Genomic DNA, 23210 nt, shown 5'->3' on the forward strand with positions numbered 1-23210 from the left:
GTCTCTAATCCATCTTGAATTAATTTTCGTGTAAGGAGTAAGGAAAGGATCCAGTTTCAGCTTTCTACTTATGGCTAGCCAATTTTCCCAGGACCATTTCTTTTTTTTTTTTGAGATGGAGTTTCTCTCTTGTCACCCAGACTGGAGTGCAATGGCACAATCTCGGCTCACTGCAACCTCCACCTCCCGGGTTCAAATGATTCTCCTGCCTCAGCCTCTTGAGTATCTGGGATTACAGGCACCTACCACAACACCTGGCTAATTTTTGTATTTTTAGTAGATACAGGGTTTCACAATGTTGGCCAGGCTGGTCTCGAACTCCTGACCTCAGGTGATCTTCTTGCCTCGGCCCACCAAAGTGCTGGGATTACAGGTGTGAAGCACGGCACCCAGCCTCTTGTTATTAAAATATAGTTTTAGTGCTTACATTTAGATTGATAATCCATCTTGAGTTGATTTTTGTATATAGTTAAAGGTGGGGGTTTGATTTCATTTGGATGTAGATATCCAGTTGTCCCAGAGCCATTTGTTGAAAAAGATTATGATTTCTATCATTGAATTGCCTTGGTACCTTTTAAGGTTTTATTTTTGGACTTTGTTTCTGTTTCATTGATCTCTATGGCTATTATATGCCCATATCATGCTGTCTTGGTTACTTGATTAAGTTTTAAAATCAGATAGTGTTATTTTGTTTTTATTTTTAAAATAAAAACAAAAGCTCCCTTTCATCAAAAATAAATAAATAAATAAATAAAATAAAATAAAATCAGATAGTGTTAAGTCCTACAGTTTGTTCTTATTTTTCAAGATTGTTTTTTTCTGGATCCTTTGCCTCTCCATATACATTTAAAATAAGCTTGTCTATTTCTATAAAAAGAACCTGCTAGAATTTTCATAGGGATTACATTGAATCTGTAGATCAGTTTGTGGAGAATTGCCATCTTAACAATAGCAAGTCTTTCAATCCATGAACATGGAATATATCTCCACTTATTTAGATATTCTTTAGTTTTTCTTAGCAATTTTTTTTGTCAATATACAGGTCTTATACTTCATTTGTTAAGTTTATTCCTAAGTATTATAATTCTTTTCGATGCTATTGTGAATGAAATTGCTTTCTTATTTTCATATTGTTTAGTACAATTATTTTTTAATAATGTCCATATGTGTATGCCATATTTAATATGCTAGCAGGAACCAGTCAATCACTGATGCTTGCCATGGGAACAAAATTCTGGGCATTAAGTATCTAGGTGCAGATTTTGCCCTTAAAGAATGAAAGTCTTAAAAAATTAAAGTATGTTAATACAGAAATAGTCCTGGGAATTCAATGAGAAGACATGACAAAATGCTAATATTAAGGCTCTCTTAATATTGCTGACTTGTATTTCTTGATAGTTTATTGATTTTTTTAAATCGTTATAAATGTACCCCTTTGCATTTAATATGTATCAATCAGCAAATTACTAGAATGTGCTTATGTTGACACTTCTGATCTCAAGTTAATGGTTTGTTGTAGTGCTCATCTGTGCTTCCATCATATTAAAAACGTTATTTAGGGGGAAAAATTGCACCCCGCAGTTAGTTATTACAACAAAAAGGAGATATATTTTGCCAGGCTCAACATACTGTTTTTCTGGCCTTTTATAGACAGCCAGCATTGAAATCACTGTCCTTAAAGCATGATCTTGCAGAATGTCTTTATAAGATAAAATGAGGTATTATACTTTAAAAACTGAGTAACATTAGGGTTTTTCTAATTAGGTGAAGAAAATTTAAGTATATTACAACTGGCCCTTGAACAATGGAGGGTTTAGGGGTACTAATCCCCACACAGTAAAAAAACAAATATAAGTTTTGAATCCCCAGAACTTAACTACAAATAGCCTACTGTTGATGGAAGCCTTACCACTAACATAGTCGATTAACACGTATTTTGCGTGTTATATGTATTATTATATACTGTATTCTCATGATAAAGTAAGCTAGATAAAAAGAAAATGTTGTCAAGAAAATCATAAGGAAGAAAGGAAGAAAAAAAAATTTACCAGTTTTTAAGTGGAATTGGATCATCATAAAGTTCTTCATCCTCGTCATCTTCATGTTGAACAGGGTGAGGAGGAAGAGGAGAGGGTGGTCTTGTCTCAAGTGTGGCAGAAGTGGAAGAAAATTCATGTATAGTGAATTTGCACAGTTTAAACCTATGTTGTCCAAGAGTCAACTGTATATTGTTTAAAGTTTTTAGTGTTTCTCTTGTAAATTCTTTTTCTTCTTGGGCACCAGTTATGGCTTATTCACTAGTAACCATTAATGGACACTAAACAAATGACCAAGTTTATTTGTGCATGTTAATAGAAAAACTCAGAGTATCATGCTTATTTCAACAGCTTAGTTTTACTAGCAGAAATTTACTGTTTCATATGGTAAAATTAATGGTATTTTGTGGTACTCGGCCCCTGAGAAAATTTAAGAACCACCAAGTTAAATAAATCATTATTAGAAAAGAACAGAAATGTAAATATACTCAGTGCACTCATTTGCTTATAGGTAGCTAAGACCCACCAAAACCTATACTCCCAATTTAATGACTACCCTGTATGTCACTTTTAGGGTGTAGTAAGTCAAAAAGCAGTTAACACCTCATTCTAACAAAACATAAATGTCAACTACACAGTTGTTTGCCTGAAAGCTAGGGAGAGCAGAAAAAAACAAAACAAAACAAACAAACAAACAAAAGTCTTGTCCATTGTTTTCAGAGTTTCCAAACAGATAGATGAGTGTTTTTTTCTTATGTGTTTTCTAAAACTTAAAGCTATTGAAATTGCTATGTAAAGTTTTGTTATTCATATGTTGAAAGAAATACGTAAATTATGTTCATGGGATATTTTGGCCTTAGATTAATGATTGTGTGACTTTTTCTCCTATAGGCATGCTGCGAAGGAAGGTAGAAGAGGTAACACAGATTTTTGAGGATCGTCTTCACAAGGAGCATGCACGCGATGTCAACACTGCTTTTCATTGAATGACCATATCTTCAGCATGTCGTTTCTGGATTATTACCTACAAATTCTGATGTTAAATAGAGTAGTATTTATACTTAATATTTCATCTTGATCGTAAATGAATTGTGCATCCTTTTTTTTCATTTAAATATTGTACTGTTGAGAATTATACCTTAGTTTTGTTTTTAGTATTAGAAAATTAAAATTATACTAACCCCTTTGTCCAGACAGCAGCCTCTTAGATGTTGACCCTGTATGTGTAATTTATATCTTACTCTCCCTGGCATCAGTACACATCATCCTTCTCACTCCAGTTGAATCATAGGGTGATGTTTGCCAAAAGTACATGCCAACATATATAGTGCTAGATACTGTAAAGTCTCTTCTTCTTAAAGGGACCTCCTCTCTAGTTTGAGATATAATTAATGCTTGTCTGTATAAAAACAATATAGATAATATAAAGAAGCACAGTATGAGTTATAGAAAGTGTGTTATAGAGATTCAGAGCAGGGAGGACAAGTTAGGGTAGATTATTATTAAAAGGTTAAGGAAAGGTAAGTTTCAAGAAATTCGGTTATTTTTAATGTATGGCTATACCGGCATTTTATTTGGTTTTAGCATATGATTTATAGTTGGTGATTTCTGTGTATTTGTTTGCTTTTTTTTTTTTTTTTAATAAGCCTTCTTCTTAGGTTTGGAACAGTCTGTTCTCCTGTGTTTCATGTTTCACCTAAGTCATAAATAAAGGTAATGTCCTGAAAAAAAAAACATGTAATACTGAAGTTAACTATTAAAATTTTTAAGTGGATAGAGCTCAGTCACCTAGAATTTACTGAGCTAAATTTGCTGTTGTACTGATTGCACGCGACCATCCTGGCAGGTACACATTACACGAAGAAATATTTTTGAAATGAATATTAGCCATGATCAGTCTTATGAGCAGACTAAATGCCAAAATTGACATGGACTCTTTTTTTTCTACTCCAACTTTTCCAAGCAGCAGCTTCTTATCCAGTAAGTTTTTGTGACCACGCAGAATTATAGAACGTGAAAGTAATACAGAACTCGTATAATCTTGTGGATGATTTCTGTAGATAAACACAACTTTTAAGTATAATCTTTAGTACTCTCTAATTTTTCAGTTCAGTATTATTACTCTTATACCCTAGGTAATAGTAATACTAAAGACATTTTTTCCCATTGCTTTTGGAGATTCAACTCTTGTAAAGTAGCCTGTGTACAAGTTCTACATTCAGTAATGAGAATATAGTGTATCACAGGAAACAGTGACTCTAGTCTTGTTCCTGCCTAATTAACTGGACAAATAATTTCATCTTGGGCATTATCTTTGTCCATAAATGAAAAAGTTGCATCATATTAGGGTTTCCCAAACTGTTTTGTGAGAAGAAACTGGTTTTCATTTCTCTGAAGTTTTGAGATTCCTTTATGTCTTTTCACTGTGAGTAGAGTGCTTATGCTATATTTCCTAAGTAAAATAAAGAAAAAGGAAACTACAATACTGCTTATACTATCTTATTGTTACATTATCTTCAGTGGGAGTTCTAGTGTTTTTCCCAGTACATAGAAGATGCCAGACGATGGCAACTGGCTTCTAGATTGATCTAGTAATGCTATTAAGACTTACAGGGTGATCTCAATGTACTGTCTGGAATTGTACATGGGACTAAATCATCTCTAAGATTCTTTCTGACCGTTTCTAACATGTAAAGAAATGACACTGTTGAACAAATTTTTGTTTGTTTGTTTTTTGAGACGGGGTCTTGCTCTGTCACCTAAGCTAGAATGCAGTGGCATGATCTCAGCTCACTGCAACCCCTGCCTGCTGGGCTGAAGCGATTCTCCTACCTCAGCCTACCAAGTAGTTGGGACTACAGGTGCACACCACCACACCTGGCTAATTTTTGAGTTTTTTGTAGATACGGGGTTTTGCCATGTTACCCAGGCTGGTCTTGAACTCCTGGGCTCAAAGGACCCACCCGCCTTGGCCTCCCAAAGTGCCAGGATCACAGGTGCGAGCCACTGTGCCCAGCCACATTGAACAAATCTTAATTAAAAGGTCAGAAATACAGAAATAAGCTATTTTTACCAGTGATGTTAAAGCACCATTTATGTTAGGCACTGGAGTCTTCAGCCCCTTGTAACCATTGTTAACCAGCTGACATATTAGCTGAAGAATTCTTAAAGTGTTGACACTATCCCAGTACATACCCATTTTTTAACCCTTTGAAAAGATGCTATATTTGTTTCCATAACAGCATTTATGCTGTTTCGTTTGGGAAATTTGAAAGACTTGCACAGTTGTTTACTCTTTTTTTTTTTTTTTTTTTGAGACGGAGTCTTGCTCTGTTGCCCAGGCTGGAGTGCAGTGGCATGATCTCCGCTCACTGCAAGCTCCGCCTTCCAGGTTCACGCCACTCTCCTTCCTCAGCCTCCCGAGTAACTGGGACTACAGATGCCCGCCCACCACGCCCGGCTAATTTTTTGTATTTTTAGTAGAGACGGGGTTTCACCATGTTAGCTAGGATGGTCTCTATCTCCTGACCTCGTGATCCGCCTGCCTCGGCCTCCCAAAGTGCTGGGATTACAGGCCTGAGCTACCGCGCCCGGCCCAGTTTACTCTTGATATTAGATGGTGAGTAGATTCAAGAGAAGATTTTTGGTTTTAACATCTTCCATATCTTGGAATCATAACTGCTTCATAATGTAGTCTTCAGAAGCATGCCACAAACAAAGCACCTAAAAAGGACAAACCCAAAAAATGTGTCTCTGTTAAGAATGAGCTTCTGGATTAATTAAACTAACCTTGTTAAATTGTCAGAAAGACAAATGAGGCATATTTTTCGGTTTGTCATAAATTCTTCTAGGGGTAAAATTGTGAAATTAGGTAAGATCTCTGTGCCCATGTATAACATCTAGAGATCTCCAAGGCTTTGTATACACTGTCTGATGTCCTTCTAAGCTGGGGAGAAGGATGTTGGGGGAAACAGAATAGCTATTATTACACAGTTAACACGTTTGGCAGAATTAGAAATGGCCTGGTTTTCTTTTTAGTATAATTTTCTGAATATCTTTTTGTACCTATCACTTGCACTGGTTACAGTTATACACAGGTATGTAGAGTACTTCTTATGACCTTGCTTTCCAGTTGCAATTCCACAGCTATGTGAATATGTATCTTAGCTATTCATTTTCCACTCATCCCACCTAGTGGATTTGCAATGTAGTGTGTATCATTTCAATATCAATAGGCTATATGTTTATTAGAAGTTGTACACAAGTTTGGTGTGATGGTTGGTGTAATATTTGTTCCACCCTTTGCCACCGTCCCAGAGGATAAGCACACTAGCAACCTTGGTGTATTTTTCCATTTCCTTGTCAATTCCTTGTCAATGTGTCAATTTAGACAGATTGGTTGAGCCACAAAATTCAGCTCTACCACCGTATAGGATTTACCTGGTGCAGGCGATGATGTGACCCCCATTTTGTTTATACTTATATTCAGTTCATGTTCTGTGCCAAAGCTACAAAGTGGTACATGTTATGCCTGCAGTCATTCACCTTTATGCTTCAAGAGCACAGTTATTTGCATATGATAGGTCTTAGGTAGCTCACCATGACATTTTCAATCTGATAGAAGTTCTCAGGACAGGAAATTCTACAATGTTTTTCAGTAGCTGCTTTTTGGTCCTTTGCTCTAACTTGAGCATGGCAATACAAAGCAGTTTGAATAAGTCTAAATCTACTGATTAACATTTGACTGTTTACTCATAGATTACCACTCAATCATGGAATAACTTTAAAGCCATACCTTTGTATGTGCTTGACAGTCACCCTATTCTTAGGAGGTATCCCCATTTTACAGATGAGAAAACTGGCCTAGACCAGTTAAAGAAACTTACTGAAACCCACAGTCTAGTAACTTACCAGAGTAAAAATTCAAGTCCAGATTGCCTCTAAAACCCTGTTGTGCTATACTGTCAACTGAGAAGTGAGATTCAAATCCAAGTAGTATGCCCCGCCCCCCACCATTATCTACAATCTTTTCTTCTTTGGCTCCTTGAGATGTAAGAGGGTTTCTCTTTAATTAAAAAGGTATTGACTAGGTAATGTAGTCATGGGTTCAAAATTCAAAGGGCACAAAAAGATACAATGAAGAATTATTTCTGCCCTTGTCCCTCAGCCATCCAGTTCCCCTACCTGGAGGCATTCACTCATCATTTGTCTGTAAGTTCTCCCAAAGATATCTTGTGCATATACAAGAAAACACATATATGTAAGTTTTTAAGTGACTAGAGCTCCCCTTTTTATGCAAATAGAAGCATAGTATACACATGGTTCTGCATCTTGCTATTGCACTAACTATATTTTGGAGATTGTTCAGTAGCAGTTCGTAGAGAACTTTGTCATCTTTATAACTGCTGCATAGTTTTTCACTGAATGATATATTTTCATAGTTTGTTCTTGGATATTTTCATTTCTGTTTTTATAAACAATGTTGCAAGGAATGATAGTAGGTTAGAGGATATATAGTATTGAGGACTCTATTCATAACTGAATTGCTGCTTTAAAGGGAATGTACATTTATGATTTTAGTAGTATCCTCATTTGCCCCCAATAGATGTTGTACCAATTTATATTCCTACCACTAGTGTATTGAGAGCGCCTGTTTCCCCACAATCTCAATAAAACAAGTGTGTTATCAAACTTTTGGATCTTTCCCAGTCTGTTAGGTGAAAAATGGGACTTTAGTGTACTTTTAAAAACAAACTTTAAGTTTTAGAACAGTTTTAGTTACAGAAAGGTTGCATAGTACAAAGTTCCACATACCTGCAACTCAGTTTCCCTTGCATAACTCTGGTACATTTGTCACAGCTAACGAACCTTGTTATTAACTAAAGAGCATAGTTCATTCACATTTCCTTAGTTTTTACCTCATGTCTTTTTTTCTGTTCCAGGATCCCATTCAAGATACTACATTACTTTAGTCATCATGACTCCTTTGGTTCCTTTTGTCTGTGACAGATTCTCATGTTTTTGATGACCTTGCTATTTTTAAGGAGTACTGGTAGTCAGTGCACTTTAAAATTTGTGAGATTGGACATCTTTTCATACACTGAAAGACATTTGCATTTCCATTTCTCGGAACTAAGAGCCCATGCTTTTAACCACTATACTATACCTCTTTCTTGATTCACCATAATTATCAGTAAAACATTTGTGAACCTGAATACACACAGACTTCTGATTCTAAGTGGACAAAACTCTCAAGTCTCTGTTACAGATAGAGGAGAACCATTAACACAGGTGATATAGTCAGACTCGTGTCTGATGACTCTGGCTACATCATGAAGGATGAAGCAGAGGCTCTACTGGAAACGGTAGGTAGGCTGGATAAATCCTTGAAAGAAAAGCAGTGTTGATAAGAAGTTCAAAGGAAATTACAGAAGAGCCAGGAATTAGTGGTAATGAATGAGAGAATCAAAAAGTCAAAGGTGACTCGGTTTTTTGAGCTGGATATTTTGGGTCTTCTTTTGAACCTAGATGAGCAATTCAAAATCAATATTTGGACAATGTTCAGCATACCTGTCACTCGAGACCTACTTTCTCTTTCTGTCGCCATAGCTCTGTGCTACTACAATTCCCAGAGCCCCATGCTCCATCACAATCCCCTTAGAGTCCGCCGCGCGGAGTTCTGGGACTTGAGGTCCGCGGCCTATTTACGCAAGTTGGAGGTAGGGGCCTGTGGAAACATGAAGAGGTAAGGACTTGTCTGAAGAGCAGGCGGCAAGGGGAGCTCTGTTCTACTTTTTCTTTTGAAAATGGCTTCAATTGCTTTCTGGTTTGGGTATTGCACGTTCTCGGGATGCGATTTCGTGGGAGCGGGAAGACGACAAAGGAGACAGGAGGAGGGGAGACGGGCTGAACAGGCCTGCAGAGCGAAGGTCAGGAAGGGCTGCCACCGGGCCCGGCTGCTGTGGGTATGCCCTCCCGGCATGGGCCCCGGGAGCTGGCCGGGTGCTGCGGCCTCGTCGTTTCACACGGACCCAGCTAGGCAAAAGGGTTTGAGGCTGACCAATTCCCGGCGCCGTAGATGAAGGTACCTCGGGCCAACCCCTCCTCGTCCTCCCCTACCGCCACCTCCACCTGAGAAAGGCTCGGGGCCAGCGTATTTATTTGCAACGTCTGTGTGTTGGAGACTACTTGCTCGGGCCCCGAAACCATATAGCGCTTTCCAATCTTAAAGTAAAGGAGCGGTACTTTGTTTCTAAATGTAGAAGGAGAGCACCAAAGCGGTTGGATTTTTGGGATGGGGGGAGGGGAGGTGGAAGGCATTGCTGGGCTCAGTTCCCCTTACTGGTCCTGAGGTAAATGGCCGCTTGAGCCTAAATGGCCCGAGCCTCCCAACTATTGACAGGCTTAAATTAATTTTTAGATTCACGCTGCAAGTAGAATCATCACTCTGGAATAGTGCAGTGCGTTTAAAATTCTTACTGATATGTTTTCCTGCACTGTCAGTTCCTTGCATCTTTTAAAAAACCGTTTTTGACTTTCCCTGCCTGAAACTAACCTTTAACGTTTTTTTTTTTTTACAGTATCTCATCCATGCAAAATAATGTATAATGTATATATACAGCTTAAAGAATAATAAAGGTTCGCATCCACTGCAAGCTTCAGAAATAGGACATTGCCAGTCCCTTAGAAGTCTACTGTGTCTTTTCCCTCCCTTTGTTCCCCTCTGAGGTGACCACTATCCGGAATTTTGCGTTACTGATTCCCTTGCTTTTAAAAAAGCAAATAGTTTCTAGTACATATGAATTTATCCCTAAACAAAATGTTCCTGGTTTTATCTATTTTTCAACTTTATACAAATGGACACATATATTAATTTTTCCGTGACTTGCTTTATTTTTTTACTCAACATTTCTTTTTGAGATTCATGTGTGTTGATGTCTAGAAACTTTAAACTTGGTAAGAAGTTTTGGGATTCTAAGTAATAAAAAATTGAGATACTTAAAATGAATTTTTTAACACCTTGGGCCTAAAGATAATTTAGAATTTTCCAAAATAGGGCCAAGTCTTTCTAGAGCCTGGGAATATTGTTTTTAATTATGGATGTTAGTTTTTCTAGACTTTATCATAACCTCACTAGGAAAGAGCTATTTTATAAGGAAAGTATTTGATATTTGGTTTTTTTCCTGGAGTTAATTCATTTTTTGTATTTTTTTAAAAATAATCTGTTGTTTCATGCTTAAATGGCCCTGTTATTTCTTTACACTCTAATAAGAGTTTTTAATTACTTAGTTAGATCATGCTAGCCATGGCCTGGATTTCTACACAGTGGTGCCCAGGCTATAAAAATGTTATGACCATCTTCATATTTCTTTCTGTATTCTCTCCTTGGAGATCTCCTCCTCAGAGCTCCAGATCTTGTTATCACAGATGACTCAAGATTTATACATTCAGCCTCGGACTCTCATCTCTCATTTTCCCTTTAGCCAGTCACTCATGCTGTCCCTTCAGAATCATGTATTTGAAGTACTCCTGATACTTCATGCTGGCGTTTCTATTGTAAAAGGTACTAGACTCAACATGACTAAAACAATACTGACTTTCCCTTTCCCAAATCATTTATTCCATCTAGAGCTTTGGCTTTCCTTCATTGGTACCATTGTTCTCTCAGTTACACAGACTGAAATTTTGGGATTATCTTTGACTTCCTTGCCTCTGCTTCCAAAAGTCCTCTCTCATCTAACCCTTTCTTTCCATTTTCACTATTACCATTTCAGTCTAGACCTTCATCACTGTATACTTCACTAGTTTCATAACTAGTTCTTGTTTCTTCCCTTTGAATCTCTATGGCACATTATAACCACATTCATCTGTCTAAACCATCACTTGCACTGTGTCACTTAACTGCTTGATAAATTACTACTTCTCATTATCCTTCAGTATATATTACTGTCCCTTTGTACTCTCTTTTCCTGTTTTCCTTTTCTTCATCACACACTTTTCAGTGTCAGCGTAAGAGTAGCTTTCTGAAGTCTTCCTTTACCACCTTTTTCTACCAATTTTCTCTTCTGTGAATTTCTACTAATTTGGCCTATGCTTCTATGTGTTATTATTCTCTCCTCCCACCGCCGACACAACACGTACATACATGTTTTTCTCCCTAAATAGATTGTGACCTTCTTAAGGATAGAGACTATGTCTTGAACACCTTTGACTTCCCTCAGTACCTAGCATAGTGCATTCTGTGTAGACAGGTATTTAGTAAGTGTTCATGGACTAAATGGTAAAGGGCAATGAATTGTTGGAGAAGTGTCTTTGAATAAATGGGGTCTCTAATGGTAGATAATATAGATAAGGAATATATTTTGAGACTCACAGTCTCTACTGTTTTCTGTATATATTCTTATATCTACTCCAGGGTAAACAGCTGTGTGAAGAGTGATGAGCATGTCCTGGAGGAGCTGGAAACAGAAGGGGAGAGGCAGCTGAAAAGCCTCCTTCAGCATCAACTTGATACTTCTGTCTCCATTGAGGAGTAGGTATTGATTTTGCAAACGGAGAGTATCATAGAGTCTCACCTCCAGGTGACAGATCTCTCTTAAAGCCTAGATGGAATGTTCCTCTCCCACCTCCCTTTCTTTGTCAGACTTCAATGTATTAGGCAGAGTTTTGATTCTGTGTCTTTTCCTCTGGGAAGCCTCCCATATCTCACTAAGTCTGGGCCAAGTACCTATTTTATGTCCTCCTACAGCATCCCATATTTCCCTTAACATAGCACTTGTAACCCAATATTATCATTGCCTGTTTACTTGCCTCTGTTCCACTGTTTTTCCACAAAAGCAGGAGCCATTTTTATCTTTTTTTAAAGCTATTAAATCCTTAGTATCTAGCAGAGTATCTGATGCATAGTAAGTACTCAATAAATATTTTTTGATTTAGTTTATTATTCCTGGATGAGGGGACTATTGATGGAGTTACATTTTGTTGCAGTCGCTTAGAAATAAGATGTAAAAGAAAATTTGCTAGTGAGTTTCATTGTACCTCTTACAGTATAGAACCTCCATTTTTGTGAATGGTAGTAACCTCAAGATGTTCTTACTCTCCTCCTGCATGTTTTGCAGATGTATGTCTAAGAAAGAGAGCTTTGCTCCTGGTACTATGTACAAGCCCTTTGGGAAGGAAGCAGCTGGGACTATGACTTTGTCCCAATTCCAGACACTGCATGAGAAGGACCAGGAAACTGCCTCTCTCAGGGAATTAGGGCTTAATGAAACAGAAATCTTGATCTGGAAGAGCCATGTTTCAGGTGAAAAGGTGAGTGGGGTAATTTTGTTGTTGTTGTTTGTTTGTTTGTTTGTTTTTCTCCTCGAGGAAACAGCAAAATCTCTTCATTTTAGCATTGAGAGCCTTTTCATTTTTAGTTCTCACAAAACTGAGCTTGGTGTCTGAATCTTCTTTGATTTTTAGAATGCAGACATTGGTAAAAGAGAAGCTGTTCCTTGACTTCTTAGCTAACACTTTCTGTAAACACTCATTTCTGGGCCCAGGTCATCTTTTTACTTGAGACACCAGATCGTCAGGTTCAGGTTGTGTCCTCTATGATGTATGCCGTCTCATTCCTCTGGTTTCAGAAGACAAGACTGAGGGCAACTCCTGAAGCAATACAGAACCGTCTTCAAGATATTGAAGAAAGGATCTCAGAGCGTCAGCGCATTCTTTGCCTGCCACAGAGATTTGCAAAGAGCAAACAGCTGACCCGGCGAGAAATGGAAATAGAAAAGTCTTTATTTCAGGGAGCTGATCGTCACTCCTTCCTTAAGGCTCTTTATTACCAAGGTATGTGATCCCCACTGACTTTGATATATTCTTTCACTGAGAGAAAGATTAAACAGCAGGGCATTAAATATGAAGAGTTAGTGAAGGGAATAGGGGAAAGACAAACTGTCACTACTTTTGAGGAATGTATAGTACCATAAGAGAGACAAGTATGTGCACAGTTAGTTGCATGACAACATGGAAACTATTACAGAGATTTGAATAAAATGCTGAGGTAGCGCAGAATACAGAGCATCTAAGTCTAGTTGGGGGAGTCAGAAGTTGACATTTATACTAACTCCTGATGGATCAATGGGCATTTGTCAGGTAAATAAAGGGGAATGGACATAAAAGATAGTAAATAGCAACAGGATTATGAAAGAACCTGGTGTGTCTAAGGAATAATGAGAAGTTTAATGTGGCAGGAGTAGAAGGAGTAGCAGGGAATGACAGGAGTTGACACTGGAAGGAAGAGGAGGCGAAGCTAGATTGTGAAGGGTCTTTAGGCTGAACTACAAATTAGCACAAAATATATAGATAAATAGTATGTGTCTTAACAAGAAGGATTTAGTTTGACAGATAAGTTTTGCTAGACGCTGTGGAAGGTGCATCGAAGTTTAAGAAATGGTTCCTCACCTTGTGCCAAGTATAGTCTGGTTGGAGAGAGAAACATGTAACATTTAGTGACAATACTAGATACATTTGCTAAGTGTTGTTGGAGTTCAGAGGAGGCAAAGGCCACTGTGTATTGGTGTGATTGAAGAAGGCCTCTCAGAGGAGGTAAGATTTAAATGTTCTTTTAGTACTACCTATTCTTTAGAAAAGAGAGGTACTGACATTTCAATTGCAACAGGTGGTGTGAGCACTGCGTAGTGTGCTTACTATGGAGGAGATGTGAGACAAGGTTAGAAAGGTAGCTAAAAATTTTGAACTGTATTTGGTGACTAGTATAGACCTATACAGAGTTAGTTATCAGTTAGTTTCAATATGATTGAAGGTTTTTGAACCAGAAGTAACATGATAAAAGCCATATTTGAAAATTATTAATCTGGTGGTCAATACATAGGATTAGAGAGAGGAAGAACTGGAAGCAGGGAGAATGGATAGGAGATATTATAGTCATTTAGGCATGAAGACTTGGTCTAGAGTGATAGCAGTGAAATTGGAGAGAGGTAGGTTTATAAGGGAAGGACTAATAAAACTTGTTGACTGAAAATGAAGGAGGGAGGTCAATGGAGAGGTATGTGTCAAAGATAATCCAGAGGTTTCAAGGCTGTGTGACTTACCAATTGGCAAATTTAAGAAAACCTTTATGGGGAAATTTTGAGGAAGGATGATGAGTTTGATTTTAAACATGTTGACTTTGTGAGAATAGCAGGATCATCAAATGCAGATGTTGAGGAGACAGTTGGAAATGCAGCAGTGAAGCTCAGGAGAGAGGTCAGAACTAGATATATAGAACTGGGAATCAACTCTCCTTAGATGACATGTTAAGGCCGTGAGAATAGATGAATGATTTGTTAGAAATAGAAAGACTATAGACATGGCAGAGCAGTGGTGAAGGAAGGAATGAATAAACAAATGAATAGCCTTTTGTGGAGAGACATTTAGCATAAAGGTTAAGAACATGGACTCTGGAGGCAGACTGCCTGGGAAAATCCTGGCTCCCCCACTTACTAGCTATGAGATGCTAGGCAAGTTACCTCTCTATGCTTCAGTATCTTCATCTGTAAAATGAGAATATTAATAGTAGCTATGTTATAGGGTTATTAAGAGGATTAAGTGAGATAATACATGTAAATCACTTAGAGCAGTACCTGGTATTTGGGGTGGAGGGCGGGTGGTGTATGAATCTGTTCTGTTTCCTATCTTTGAAACTCCTTGCTTTAAACCTTCACAGCATACCACAAAAAGACAAGTGCAGACAAGTACATGACCTCAATGAAGAGGAAGATAAAATTAGGCACAAAAGGCAAGTCGAGAGTTTTCTTACAGTGTTAGATTTAGGAATGTAACCTAGGGTCCCAGTTGAGCACTTATTTAATTCCATATTCAGTATATGACAATGTTTATAGGCAATGATCCAGAAGGAGCATATTATCCTGATACAGAATATTAAAGAGAGGAGTTAGTAGAAGTTTTAAAGCTTTTACATTTAGTGCTGTTGTTTTTTCTCTGTACATTTAAGTTGTTGTACCAGACATAAATTGACCTTAATGATTTTTAGATCCCATTTCACAAATAATTCTGAATATTTTTATTAATCAGTAAAGTATAATGATTGATGATGATATGATAGCTAATATTTTCTTACTTTTGAAATGAGCTTCCAATAAAATTGCATGGGGCTTCTTCTTTTTTGGTGTACAATTCTGTGAATTGTAAATCATGTATATTCATGTAACCACCACCACAATCAAGAAAGAGAACAGCTTCATCACCTTAAAAAACTCCCTCATGCTGTCCCTTTATAGTCATTCTCAACCCACCATAATTCCTGACAATCACTGACGGTTTTCCATCACTGTAGTTTTATCTTTTAGAAAATGTCATGTAAATAGAATCATACAACATGTAACCTTGTGAGATTGGCTTCTTTCACTCAGCATAATGCCTTTGAGACTCATTTGAGTTGTTGCGTGTATCAATAGTTCATTCATTTTGCTGAGTAGCGTTTCATCATATGGACATTCCAAAGTTTGTTTATCCATTCACCCATTGAAGTGCATTTGGGTTGTTTCCAGGTTATGATGGCTATGCATAATATTGATATGAACGTTCTTGTACAGGTTTTTTTGTGAACATAAGTTTTTATTTCTCTAAGGTAAATAAATCTAGAAGTGGGATTACTGGGTCATATGGTAAGTGTACATTTAACTTTATATGAAACTGCCAAACCATTTTCCAGACTGGCTGTACCATTTTGCATTTTCACCAGCAATGTATGAGAGTTCTGGTTGCTCTACATCTTTGTCAGCACTTGGTATTGTCAGTATTTATTTTGGTTATTCCAATAGCTGTGAAGTGGTACCTCATTGTAGTTTTAATTTGCATTTCTTTAATGGCTAATGATGTTGAACATCTTTCATGTGCTTATTTGCCATCCTTATATCCTGTTTGCTAAAGTGTCTGTTCAAATCTTTTGCTGTTTTATAATTGGGTTGTTTATTTTCTTCCTGATGACTTTTGAGAGTTCTTTGTATATTCTAAACACAATCTTCTGTTGGATATGTGATTTTCACACATTTTCTCCCAGTCTGTAGCTTGTCCTTTCATTCTCTTAACAGTGTCTTTTGCAGAGCAAATTTTTTTATTGTGGTAAAATATCCATATCATAAAATTTACCATTTAAACCATTTTTAAGTGTGTAGTTCTATGGCATTAAGTACTTACACATTGTTCTGCAACTATCACAACCATCCATCTCCAGAAATTTTTCATCTTCCCAAACTGAAACTCTGTACTTATTAGATACTAACTCCCCGTTTTCTCCAACCCACCACCCTCTGGCAACCACCATCCTACTTTCTGTCTCTATGAATTTGACTACTCTAGGTACTTCATATAAGTGGAATCATACAATATTTGTCCTTTTGTGACTGGCTTTAGTTAGCATAATATCTTCAAGATTCATCTAAGTTGTAGCATGTGTCAGAATTTTCTTTTTAAGGTGGAATAATATCCCATTGTATGTATATAGCACATTTTGTTTATCTGTTGATGGATGCTTAAGTTGTTTCCATGTTTTAGCTTTTGTGAATAATGCTGCTATGAACATGGGTGTACAAATATCTGTTTGAATACCTGCTTTCAATTATTATGGGTATATACTCAGAATTGGAATTGCTGGATCACATGGTAATTCTACATGTAATTTTTTGAGAAACTGCCATATCATTTTCCATAGAGACTGTACCATTTTACATTCCCACCAGCAATGCACAAGATAAGAGTTCCAGTTTCTCCATACCCTTGACAACACTTATTATTTTCTTTTCTTAAAAAATAATAGCCGTCTTAGTGGGTGTGAAATGGTATCTTATTGTGGTTTTGATTTCAGTTTCAATTTCCCTGATGATTAGTGATGTTGAGCATCTTTTCGTATGCTTTTCGGCCATTTGTATATCTTCTTTGGAGATGTATCTGTTCAAATCTCTTGTCCATTTTTAAAATAAGTTACTTGTTTGTTGTTGAGTTGTGGAAGTTCTATACATATTCAGTATATCAATATATACACTGATAATTATAAGATACCTGATTTGCAAATATTTTCTCCTATTCTGAGAGTTGCCTTTTCACTCTGTCCTTTGATGCACAAAGTTTTTAATTTCAATGAAGTCCAATTTGTCGATTTTTTTCTTTTGTCTATGCTTTTGGTGTCATACCAAGAAATCATTGCCAAATCCATTGTTATGAAATGAAGGCTTTTCCTTATGTTATCTTCTGAGAGTGTTATAGCTTTAACTGTTATATTTAGGTCTTCGAACCATTTTGATTTAATTTTCGTGTATGGTATTAAGGTAAGAATTCAACTTCATTTTTTTCATGTTGATATTCAGTTTTCCCAGTGCCACTTGTTGAAAAAAGACTGTTCTTTCCACACTGAATGATCCTGGCACCCTATTCAAAAATCATTTGACTATATATACCTGTCTTTATGCCAGTACCACACTGTTTTAATTACTGTAACCTTGTAGTAAGTTTTGAAATCAGGAAGTATGAGAACTCCAACTTTGTTCTTTTTCAAAATTGTTTTGGATATTTAGGGATTGGTTGTGAAACCATATGAATTTTAGAATGGATTTTTCTATTCCTGTAAAAAATGTTATTGACATTTTGGTAGGACTTACATTGAATCTGTACATCACTTTGGTTAGTATTGACGTCTTAACAATATTGTCTTCTAATTCATGAACATGGGATGTCTATTTGTGTCTTCTTTAATTTCTTTCAGCAACATTTTGTAGTTTTCAGTGTATAAGTCTTTTACCTCAGAGAAAATGTTTTCAAGTCTTCTAAAATCTTGTTCATCAGCTGATCCTTTCATGGGTTGCTTTTTATGTATGTGCATTTATATGTATCTAAGAACTCTACCTGTTCATGAAAAAGATATTTTCCTGTGTTTTCTTCTGATAGTTATATAGTTGTACTTTTTACATTTAGATCTATGATCCATTTTGACTTGATAATTATCTAAGGTATGAAGTTTAGTTTAAAGTTCACTAATTTTTTTTTTTTTTTTTGGCTTCAAATGTCCTGTTGTTTTAGAACCAACTGTTAAAAGAGTATCCTTTCTCCATTTACTTGCCTTTGCATTTTTGTCAGAAATCAATTGGCCACATTTGTGTGTTAATACTTAACCTCATAATTAATGGTGAAAAGTTGAAATTCTTCCCCAAAGATCAAAAATAACACGAGGATGTCCACTCTTTCCACTTCTGTTCACAGTGGAATGAAATTCAAAATAAATAACAGAAGCACATTTAGGAAAATTACAAATATGTGGAAATTAACATTCTACCAAACAATCAATGAATTAAAAGGAAATCAAAAGGAACATTAGAATGTATTTTGAGATAAATTAAAACACAACATGCCAAAACTTATGGAGTACAATAAAATCAGTGTTTAGGGGGTATTTAGCTGTAATGCCCATAGCTATATGTGCCTATATTAATAAAGAAGAAAGATTTCAAATTAATAACTGAAATCTCCACCTGAAGAACTTACAAAAAGAAGAGCAAACTAAATCCAAATCAAGCTGATGAAAAGAAATAATAAAAAATGGAGCAAAAATAAATGAAATAGAGGAAAAAATAGAGGACATCAACAAAACCAAAAGTTAGTTCTTGAAAAGATCAACTAATTTATAATCCCTTAGCTAGACTGATGAAGTTAAACAGAAAGAAGACTCAAATTTCTAAAACTCAGCTCTATTTTGGTTCTTATTTGTATGGAACATCTTTTTCCATCTTTTTGCTTTCAATCTATTTGTGTTTTTGAATCTAAAGTATGTCTCATGACAGCAAATAGTTTGGATTATATTTTCTCCTTTTAATCAATTATTTCAATCTCTGCCTTTTGAGTGGAGAGTTTAGTTCATTTATTTTAATGTATTTAATTAGTCTGTTAATAAGGATTTACATCCGCTGTTTTACTTTTTGTTTTGTTTCTCTTGTATCTTTTTTGTTCCTGTGTTCCTCCATTTATTCCTTCTTTCATGTTAAATAGATTTTTCCAATGTGCCATTTTAATTAACTTCTTGCCTCTTTTACTATTAGTGTGTGTATGTGTGTGTGTGTTAGTGGTTGCTCTGGGGATTACAATTAACCTCTTGGCTTAAATAAATTAATTTGTATTAAAACCAACTTAATTTCAATTATATTAAAAAACTTTGTTTAGCTGTTCTCTACCTCCCATACTTTCTACTGTAATTGTCATACCAATTACATCTCAGAATATGGCTTTTCATTGAAGTGCCAGGCAGGTCAAATAGTTCCATCTAGGTAAAATAGTGAAAATTCTCCAAGGATGGTGCTTTTGTGGTGCTCCAGAACTGGTCTGCCACTCCAGTTTCAGATAGGCCGCTGGTTTTTGCAGCTTCTGTTGTTGCGAGGTTGTTGGTTTTCAAGGCTACTGCAAAGCTAGAGAAGGGGAAATGGGATGATGGAAAGTTGAAATGCTACAAACCTCGCTGTTTGAGTTATATTCATCTCTTAGCATATGGATAGCCAATTGTCCTGGTGCCTGTAGTCGAAAAGACTATTCTTTTCCATTGAATTGTCTTAATATCTTTGTGAAAAATCAATTGACCATAAATGTAAGAGGCTTTCAAAAATTTTTTTTCTCTTTATTTTCAGCAATTTGATTATGCCATGTCTCTTCTGGGCATGAGTTCTTTGTTATTTCAAATTCTTGGTTTCTTACCCCTTCCACCTGCTACCATTTACTCTTCGTAACATTTAAATGTACCATACATTCTCTCCAGGTTTTATAACTTTATTCAATGGGAGTGACAGAGTGAAGTGTGCTTACTTCATCTTACCCAGAAACAAGTCCTAATAGCTACTAATTTTGAGGACTTATTTGTGCCAGTCCTTGTGCTAAGTATTTTTGTAAATTATCACATTTAAACCTTACAGCACTCTATGAGATAGTACAGTATTATATCCAATTTACAGAAAATGAGATTGAGCTTCAGTGGGCATAAGTGATTTTCTTAAGATCAAAGTAGCCATGCTGGGACTTAAATCCATGTCTGTCCTTACACAAAAGTCTATACTTTTGTCCACAGCACTTGTATATGTGATTGGAAAAGATTTATTGGTTTATTAAGTGTGATTTTACTGTATCTCGAGACAAACTTTTCTGGAGTTATACATATTCCATTTTCTAACCTTGAATCAGTGAGAAAGAAACATATATTAGCTCTTGAAATATATTTCCTCTGAAATCTTCAACTATAGTATGGTACTCTGTGACTACAACCTTTTTCTTATCCTTCTGGCTCGCATAACTCTCTTTAATTCACACACTATCTCTTCAATCCTGTTTACGTGTCCGGTTCCTTGACCTTTTTATTTTCTCCCAGTCTGTCAATCCCTTTCTGTTTCTTCTTCCTTTCAAATCTCACTTAGACTCTATCATCCATTATTTAACCGCCCATCTTGACAATGAATCATTCTCTTTGCTTCCTTGTCTATGTATCACATGTACTCAGCAAAACCTCAAACTCAAATCAACCAAACTAATTGCCTTCTCTATTTCTACATCATGGCTTCTGGGCATTGCTAGAAAGAAATCATAACTTTGTTGATTATTGCCTCTACAACTTTCTTGTCTCTGTTATTGGTTAGAGCCTCTCCCTTGTTAAACAATCTATCTCCTACTCCCTAGTCAGCTCACTATTTCATTCCTTATAAATACGATTTTAGATCCTCATTACTCTTTCCTTTCCTATTATTTTGTCATTTTTAACAGTCTTCCATCCTATTTCAAAGGAAACTGCCATCGGCAAGAACTTTCATCCATTTCCTGCTTCATGCTCTGTTAATTTCTGTATCCTCATCCTTGTTTTCTTCCCTCTTGACTCAGTGCTAGGGAAGTCCTTCCAGCTTATGGCTAATTTGTATAATTTTGTGCTGGATCCTATCCCTTTTATCTTTAAAGAACTTCAGTCAGCCCCAGTATTGCTTATCTCCTTTTAGGGTTTTAACATGGCTTGTATCACTTGTCAGACTCCATGGTCTACATATGCCTACCATGAACTATCTAAAGAAAATGATAAAAATGAAAAATGTCTTTCAATTCATTAGCTACTTGAACAAATAATACATTTAGATCTTCTTCTTCTATTGTATACCGTAATAAGTAGCAGTTCATTTAAAAAGTGAAATGTAAAAATTTAAATCCTAAAAAGATAATATTAAATAGGTAATATAATATGTTAATATTTTTGATATCCTAATGGGAAAAGATTTTTTCTATTCTTTGTTTTCAGTGAAAATTTTCAAACACACAGAAAAGTTTAAAGAATTTTATCACAAAGAACCATTATATTACCATCTAGAATCTACCATTAATATTTTGCCTTATCACATATCTATCTATACCCATACCCATCTATCAATCCATCTTTATTAATGTGTTTTAGAAAACCGCTGATGTAAATTCCTTCCCCCAAATACTTCAGCATGTATACTGTTAATTAGAGTTAAATATTTATTAATGATTTTTCTTTTGTTGCAAAATTTGCAAGCAGTTAAATGTAAAGATATTTTAAGTGTTCGTTTGTTGACTTTTGACCAGTGTATAAATCTGTGTAGTGATATACTGGTAAATGTTTAACAACTAACTCTCCGGCGGGTTGGCGGGGGAGCGGGGAAAACCGGCCCTGATTTGTATCATTTGCCAGTTTCTAAGGTGTACATATTACCACCATAGCCAGTTTCAAGCTACCAATATGTTATCACTGAACATGAAATTAGGAATAAAGACAATCATCGGACCATCTCCAGGACACACTGTGTAACTTAACCCCTATCAACACAGAAGATTATTATCACCCCAGAAAGTTTCAGCTTACTTCTTTCCAGTAATTCCCATCCTATCCTCTCAGAGGCAACTAGTGTTTTGATTTTTTTTCACCATAGATTAGTTTTGCTTGTTCTATAACTTCATATAACTGGAATGATACAGTATATGTTCTTTGTGTAAGGTTTCTTTAATTCAGCATAATGTTTTTGGGATTCATTCATATAGTTGTATGTATCAATAGTTTGCCCTTTCTACAGCACAATTCTTAGAAGAGTTTTCTATAATTACTGTATTAGTTTCCTGGGGCTGCTGTAACAAATTGTTATAAATCTGGTGGCTTAGAACAACAGAAATTTATCCTCTCCATAGTTCTGGAGGCTAGAAGTCTAAAATCAAAGGTGTCAACAGGGCCATGCTCTCTCTTCTCTCTCTAGGAGAATATCCTTCATTACTTCTTCTAGCTCTGGTAGTTGCTAGCAATCCTTGGTGTTCCATGGTTTATAGATGCATAATTCCTGTCTCTGCCTCTGTCATCACATAGCATTCTCATGTATCTGTGTCTCTGTGTCTTCACATTGCTCTCTTGAAAGGATATCAGTCATTGGATTTAGTCCCCACTCTAATCCAGTATTATTTCATCTTAATTTAACTACATCTGCAAAGACCCTGTTTCCAAATATGTTCACAGTCTGTGGCTCCAGGTGGACATGAATTTTGGAGGTATACTATTCAACCTAGTACAGTCTGCCCTCTGGTGCCAAAAATTCACATCCATCCACGTGTAAAACTAACAACATCCCCAAAAGTCTTAACCCATTCCAACACCAAGTCTAAGTCCCAAATATCTAAATACCAACTCAAAAAGTCCTAAGTCTTATTATCTCAATCATCTATATCAGGTATGGGTGAGGTTCTGGATATGGTCCATCCTGGGGCAAAAGTTCTCTCCATCCAGAGACTGGTGGAGCTAGAAAACGAGTTATCTGCTTCCAATTTAAAATAGTGGGACAGGCGTAAGATTGACATTCCCATTCTGAAAATGCAAAAATGAGAGAATAAAGGGGTTGCTGGTCTGAAGCAAGTTTGTAGCCTAGCATGGCAAATTCTATTAGTTTTCAAGGCCTATGAGTCATAGTCTGGGCTCAATGCTTTGTCCACTGGGCCCATATTCTCAGTCTATCAGGGCAGCTATAGCCCCATCCTCTCTGGCCTCTATGTCTGTGGCTTTGCTCTTGTAATTATCCTTCCTTTGTCCTGTCTCCGTCTCTTTCACACCAGGCTGGCACTGGTGGTTTTTGCTGGTATAAGATTCTCGAAAACATTGTC

General features: G+C 36.4%; 2 protein-coding genes and 1 pseudogene across 5 annotated transcripts in view; 2 read left to right on the plus strand and 1 right to left on the minus strand.

The window, feature by feature from the left end:
- The window catches only part of NUP62CL (nucleoporin 62kDa C-terminal like), a 92310-nt gene extending 88496 nt beyond the window's left edge, over positions 1 to 3814 (plus strand). The window contains exon 9 of the mRNA XM_011970447.1: positions 2928 to 3814. The gene's annotated coding sequence lies outside the window, so the exon portion shown is untranslated. The remainder of the gene's footprint in view (positions 1 to 2927) is intronic.
- Positions 1 to 5235, minus strand: part of LOC105532317 — an 11655-nt pseudogene extending 6420 nt beyond the window's left edge. The window contains exon 1 of the transcript XR_001004952.1: positions 5110 to 5235. The product of XR_001004952.1 is annotated as a general transcription factor 3C polypeptide 6 pseudogene (transcript). The remainder of the gene's footprint in view (positions 1 to 5109) is intronic.
- A 3466-nt stretch (positions 5236 to 8701) lies between these two features.
- Positions 8702 to 23210, plus strand: part of RBM41 (RNA binding motif protein 41) — a 55052-nt gene continuing 40543 nt past the window's right edge. For 2 of the 3 annotated variants that reach the window (XM_011970449.1, XM_011970450.1), the window contains exons 1-4: positions 8702 to 8781; positions 11452 to 11568; positions 12155 to 12347; positions 12665 to 12869. In XM_011970449.1, coding sequence (XP_011825839.1) covers positions 8774 to 8781; positions 11452 to 11568; positions 12155 to 12347; positions 12665 to 12869 — 523 coding nt within the window. In that variant the 5' untranslated portion in view covers positions 8702 to 8773. Of the gene's footprint in view, positions 8782 to 11451; positions 11569 to 12154; positions 12348 to 12664; positions 12870 to 14748; positions 14821 to 23210 lie in introns of all 3 variants that reach the window. The other variant, XM_011970448.1, reaches the window with a different exon arrangement.

This window comes from Mandrillus leucophaeus, unplaced genomic scaffold (assembly GCF_000951045.1).
Source record: "Mandrillus leucophaeus isolate KB7577 unplaced genomic scaffold, Mleu.le_1.0 Scaffold949, whole genome shotgun sequence".
NCBI classification, from domain to species: domain Eukaryota; kingdom Metazoa; phylum Chordata; class Mammalia; order Primates; family Cercopithecidae; genus Mandrillus; species Mandrillus leucophaeus.